The sequence below is a fragment of the Rhea americana genome, unplaced genomic scaffold, assembly GCF_003343005.1.
Source record: "Rhea americana isolate MKP2758 unplaced genomic scaffold, rheAme1 scaffold_226, whole genome shotgun sequence".
In the NCBI taxonomy this organism is placed as follows: domain Eukaryota; kingdom Metazoa; phylum Chordata; class Aves; order Rheiformes; family Rheidae; genus Rhea; species Rhea americana.
In genome coordinates this window covers 1,156,968-1,162,204 of record NW_028186342.1, presented here as the reverse complement: position 1 = coordinate 1,162,204, position 5,237 = coordinate 1,156,968, and the positions used below count along the sequence as shown (strand labels likewise).

Sequence of the window (5,237 nt, the reverse complement as noted above, 5' to 3'; positions counted from 1 at the left end):
GCGCGGAGCGTGCGCGTCCACCACGCGCGCCTCGTGTCCGCGCCGCCTGCCCCGCGGCCGCCCTGCTCCGTGCAGAGCCGGGCCGTGCCGGAGAGGTGGAAACGCCTGCTCCTGTCTCGCCTCGGCCCGGCGCGYGGCGGGGAGCAGGCCGGGAGGCGTAAGGGAGGGAGCGACGCTGCTCGCGAGCTGGGGAGGGACCCTCTCTTCCTCCCGGGACGCGGGYGGTGGAGTCTGCTCCTCTCTGGTGGCCGGGCTGGCCCGAGCGCGCGGGCTAACGCTTTCTCTCCCTCTTTCTCGCAGAGAAGAGACAGGATAATGGGCGAGTGTATTACGTGAACCACAACACGCGGACCACCCAGTGGGAAGACCCTCGCACGCAGGGGTAGGGAGCTGTGGGGGAGAGCAGGGAGGATGCTTCTGCTTTCTGAAGACGTGTTGGATGGGCTACCAAGTGCAGAAAGCTGGGGGCCTGGCCTGGCCACGGGACTGAGCCTCGAGCAGTCCTGCAGCCTCCAGCGCTGGGGACCCAGAACTGTGGTGCTGGGGTGCAAAAGTGCTGAGAGCAACAGGCAGAGACAGGCAGGCTTGGAGCACGGGGGAGCTGGAAACCACAAGCCTTGGTGCTGCAGGGGAGCTGCCAGGCTTCTGGGAGCAGAGCAGAGCGATCAGGAAACCGCGGGAAGGCCCAGGGCTCCCARTGTCAGTGATGGGGAAGGTTGCAGGGCTCTTTGGGCAGGAAGAGATGCCTTCCTGTCTTCCTCTCACAGAGCTTTGCCGAGGCTCCTCCAGAGAGCTTTGGCTTCTGGCTGCCCAGAGACCTGCTGCAGCTGAGGGTCCGGCCCAGGTCTCCACTTGGGCACGTCTCCCACAGGCAGAGAGCAGAGCCGTAGCTGCGGCCCGACCCGTCCGTGGGCTCAGAGCGACGGCAGGGCGCAGGCAGGTGCTCGCTAGCTCCGCGCCGTGGAAGGGTGCGTGTCCCCTGGGGCAGAGCTGCAAGGTCGAGGTGGTCCCACAGGGCAGCAACAGGAGGGTCCCGGCTCAGGGTGAGCGTGCGTGGAAGGAGGCCGTGCAGGGAGCCGAGGCCCCCAAGCTGCCGTTCAGTAACGCTGTTCTCATGCCGGCAGGATGATCCAGGAGCCGCCCTTGCCGCCTGGCTGGGAGATGAAGTACACGAACGAGGGCGTGCGCTACTTCGTGGACCACAACACTCGCACCACCACCTTCAAAGACCCGCGTCCTGGATTCGAGTCGGGGTAAGTCCCTTTGTGCCAGCCCCTCGTTCCGGAGCCGGGGGGCTCGCGGTGGCAGTGCGGCACGAGGAGCTGGCACTCGCCTTGCTGTTCACAGCGCTTCCAGGCGTGTGGTTGCAGCACAGGCTGGTGGAACAGGTCCGTTTGCCTCGAGGACCTTGAGTTGTGGGCTTCGGAGCCCTCTGATAGAGGAGAGCTGCCAGGGCGCAGCTGAGGTGACCTGTCCTAGYGACAGTGTCCTCCTGCTCCATCCTGCCTGGCCGACGAGGAGCTTGCTCGCCGCTGGGGCAGGGCAGCTGGCGTCAGCGCTCGTGGGGCTGCGTACCGAGCCAAGGCCCGCGTTGCTTTTGCAGGAGCAAGCAAGGTGGCTCCCCTGGGGCGTACGACCGGAGCTTTCGCTGGAAGTACCACCAGTTCCGCTTTCTCTGCCACGTGAGTACGCGCGCTGGGGGCCCCGGGCTGCTGAGCCCGTGGGCTGGGGCAGGCTCGGGAGAGGGAACCGCTGTGCCGCCCTGCACAAAGCCTCGTGTCTGTGCCTTGCTCGTAGTCCAACGCGCTGCCCAGCCACGTGAAGATCAGCGTGTCCCGGCAGACGCTCTTTGAGGACTCCTTCCAGCAGGTGAGGAGGCGCCGGGGCGGGCAGGGGCCGCGGCGGTGCCGAGCCAGCCCCTCGCGCACGCGCCCCGCGTGCAGCAGCCCGCCGTGACGGCTCCCTTTGCGCCCCCTCAGATCATGAACATGAAGCCGTACGACCTGCGGCGCCGCCTGTACATCATCATGCGAGGGGAGGAAGGCCTGGACTACGGCGGCATTGCCAGGTGAGCGCTGGCAGCGTGGGACCGCGCGCCCGCCGCCGAGCGGGGCCGGGCGACCCCCTCCGGCGCCGTGCAGGCGGAGGCGGCTGCGCTCGGGGCTCCCGGTCTTGCTCAGAGGAGGCCAGGGGGTGTTGGAGCGGAAAACCGTGAGTTCTGGGGGCGGTGGAACGCCCCCGGAGCGTCGCGCCAGCTCGTCCCCTCTCTAGGGAGGGCCGGGCAGGCGGGATGCGGCCTCCCCGCGGCGCCCGGCGCTCTCGCCGCAGCCCGTGCGCGAGCCGAGGGGCCCGCGTTCCTCGGGGGAGGCGGAGCGCGGCGGGGCGCCGTGGCCGGCGGCGCCGGGGAAGGTGCTGCTGCGCGGTGCCGGGCTGCGGCCGGAGGAGGCCCCGGCCGGTGCGCCTTGGTGCCGGGCTAGCGCTCCCCTCCGCGCGCTGGCACGCTCTCGCCTGCTCCTTCCCCGGGCCGCCGCCGCCGCCGGCCCCGGTGCAGGGGCCCCTGCGCTGTGTCTCTCTGTGTCCTGCCAGTGGTTTTACCCTATGGTAGGTTACGTCATGCTGTTCTACCACAGGGTAGAACCACGGACAGGATACCGGGGCTGTCTCTGCGCCGAAGGACTCGTCCCCCCGGGCTGCCGGGGGGAGCAAAGCCGGGACGGACGCCCCTCCTGGGCYGCTCCGGACGCGCGGAGCAGGAGGGGGAGGGTGCCCCGCCGGGAGCCCCGTGCACGAGAGGAGAGAGCGGGGCACGCGCGCGTGCCGCACGCCCGAACAAGCGGGGCTCTGCGCCCTGGGGCGTGCGCGCTGCTGGCGTGCGCGCGCCTGAGCCGCCGTGCCTGCTGCGGTCCCCGCCGCTCCCGCTGATGTCTCGGAGAGCGCTTGCGAGCCTCGCTCGGCCCCTCCGTAGCTCTGGGGCGGAGATGGCAGAAGGCAGCGAATGCCCTTGCCCCGTCGCCCCAGCACCCAAAGCTTAAAGCAGCACCCAAAGGAGGCAGGAGCTTGGTTTGTACWGGGTGCTGCGGAGGGACGTGGGTTGTCCCCCCTTCGCTTGGGCGAAGTCCTCGCCGGCTGCAGCCCGGCGGGCGCTGGCAGCGCAGGCCCCTTGCCCCGGCGCGGGCGGCTGCTGGAGCTGCTCTTCACCGCTCTCCCGTTCCTCCTGCCCCCAGGGAGTGGTTCTTCCTCTTGTCCCACGAGGTGCTCAACCCCATGTACTGCCTCTTCGAGTACGCCGGCAAGAACAACTACTGCCTGCAGATCAACCCCGCCTCCTCCATCAACCCCGACCACCTCACCTACTTCCGCTTCATCGGCCGCTTCATCGCCATGGTAAGAGCCKGGCGGCGGGCGGCCACCGGCCGCAGGAGCGTCCCTCGGCGGAGAGCGCTGTCCGAGGCGCTCCGGGCGCCGGCTCGCCCGGCTGGGGGACACCTGAGGGGCCGAGGGGACCTGCTTTGCCCGCAGCCGTGCGGCAGGGATGGCTCCGGGTCTTTGGCTGCCACCCCAGGTGCTGTCGGGTTTGCAGCTTTGGGCACTATTTTTAGCCCCAACGGTGTGAAATTTTCCAGCTGCCCGAGCCCCAGGGCGACTCCTCCTGTTYGTCTCATGTTGCCCACGACCAGCCGCCCGCAGAGCGCCCCGGGCCTGCGGGCCGGGGGGTCCGCGAGGGGTTCCYGGGCTCGGGGAGGGTCTCTGCCCCGCGGCCCCTCAAGGTGTTGCAGGGAGCTGGTGCGTGCCGCTCGGGTCCCCCAGGCTGTCCTGCCCTGCCCTGCGCCTTGCAGGATACCAATAAAACCCCAGACTATTACTCACTGCTGGGCCGTTCTAGACAAGCGTCTGCATTATTTTTGGCTGCCTTTGCCTTGGGGCTCCTGGAAGCCAGGGATTCAGGGAAGCTGCAGCAGACCTCTGTTTAAACAAGTGCTCTTAATAGAGCTGCGCGGGGAGCGGGCGACGCCGTGGAATTTGCGGTGGGGAGGGGGAGAGGAGAGGGGCCACGCGTCCCGCTCCCAGCGAGCCCCCGGCGACCCCGCGGGCCCGCGGCCCGGCCCGAGCGGGGCAGCGCGTTCCTCCCTGCGCCGTTTGCCGTCCGGGAAGGAGCTGGGCGCAGCCTGCGGAGCCCTCGCTCCCCTYCTCTCGGGTGGTGTCGGGGCCCGGCAGGGCAGTGCCCTGCGGGCAGTGAGCAGCGATGGGGCATCAGGTCTCGCCGCCCCGCAGGGGTGCGCGTKGGTCTGTCCTGGGGTCCCATCCCTCGGTGACCGGGTGTCCCCTGTCCGCAGGCTCTGTATCACGGGAAGTTCATCGATACAGGCTTCACGCTGCCCTTCTACAAGCGGATGCTGAACAAGCGCCCCACGCTGAAGGACCTGGAGTCCATCGACCCTGAGTTCTACAACTCCATCGTCTGGACCAAGTCAGTGCCCCATGCTCCCCGCTACCCTAGGCCTCGCTYCTCCTGCGAGGAGCCAGGCAGTCCCTCGTTGACGGGTTGTGCCGAAGCCTCGTGCCCCCATGAGAAGTGACATCTTGACGTCTTCCTGCAGGGAGAACAGCCTGGAGGAGTGCGGCCTGGAGCTGTACTTCATCCAGGACATGGAGATCCTGGGCAAGGTGACCACCCACGAGCTGAAGGAGGGAGGGGAGAGCATCCGGGTGACGGAGGAGAACAAGGAGGAGTACATCATGTGAGTGTGGGTCCCCGCRCCCCCGTCGGGTGCTTGGCCCCGCTGGCAGCAGGGCAGCCCTGCTGCGGAGACGTGGGGCTGGGGACGTGGCCGCTTCCTGGGGCTACGTGGCCTGTGACAAGTACGGGCTGGCGCGGTCGGCCTCGCTGCRAGCTCCGCTGCGGTCTGGCTTGCTGCTGGCTGGGCTGTTGCCAGCACTTTCAGGAAAGAGCAGAGGGGAGCGAGGGCGAGTCTCYTTCCCCTGTCCGCGGCTGCTCGGGGCTGCCCGGCCCCGTGGGGGCTCCCAGGCCCCCTCTGTCCTGCTCGAGTAGGCTCCGGCCGGGGGACGTGGTTTGCCCCTCTCCCCGCGCAGACGGCCGCTGCTGCGTTCCCAGAGCCCTCTGCTGCCTCGTCCTCGTGCCGCTCGCGGGTTTGGCGGCAGAGAGAGAAACCCGCGGGCGGGGAGGGAGGGCAGCCCTCGCAGAGCCCCTCTCCGCGCGGCCGGCTGCGGGCCGGGAC

The 5,237-nt window shown here is 69.3% G+C and overlaps 1 protein-coding gene across 2 annotated transcripts in view; it reads left to right on the top strand.

The window, feature by feature from the left end:
- The window catches only part of WWP2 (WW domain containing E3 ubiquitin protein ligase 2), a 45,685-nt gene that overhangs the window by 37,838 nt on the left and 2,610 nt on the right, over positions 1 to 5,237 (top strand). For both annotated transcript variants that reach the window (XM_085305724.1, XM_085305723.1), the window contains exons 11-18: positions 301 to 382; positions 1,125 to 1,253; positions 1,604 to 1,682; positions 1,798 to 1,869; positions 1,980 to 2,068; positions 3,225 to 3,384; positions 4,335 to 4,468; positions 4,599 to 4,739. In XM_085305724.1, coding sequence (XP_085161850.1) covers positions 301 to 382; positions 1,125 to 1,253; positions 1,604 to 1,682; positions 1,798 to 1,869; positions 1,980 to 2,068; positions 3,225 to 3,384; positions 4,335 to 4,468; positions 4,599 to 4,739 — 886 coding nt within the window. The remainder of the gene's footprint in view (positions 1 to 300; positions 383 to 1,124; positions 1,254 to 1,603; positions 1,683 to 1,797; positions 1,870 to 1,979; positions 2,069 to 3,224; positions 3,385 to 4,334; positions 4,469 to 4,598; positions 4,740 to 5,237) is intronic.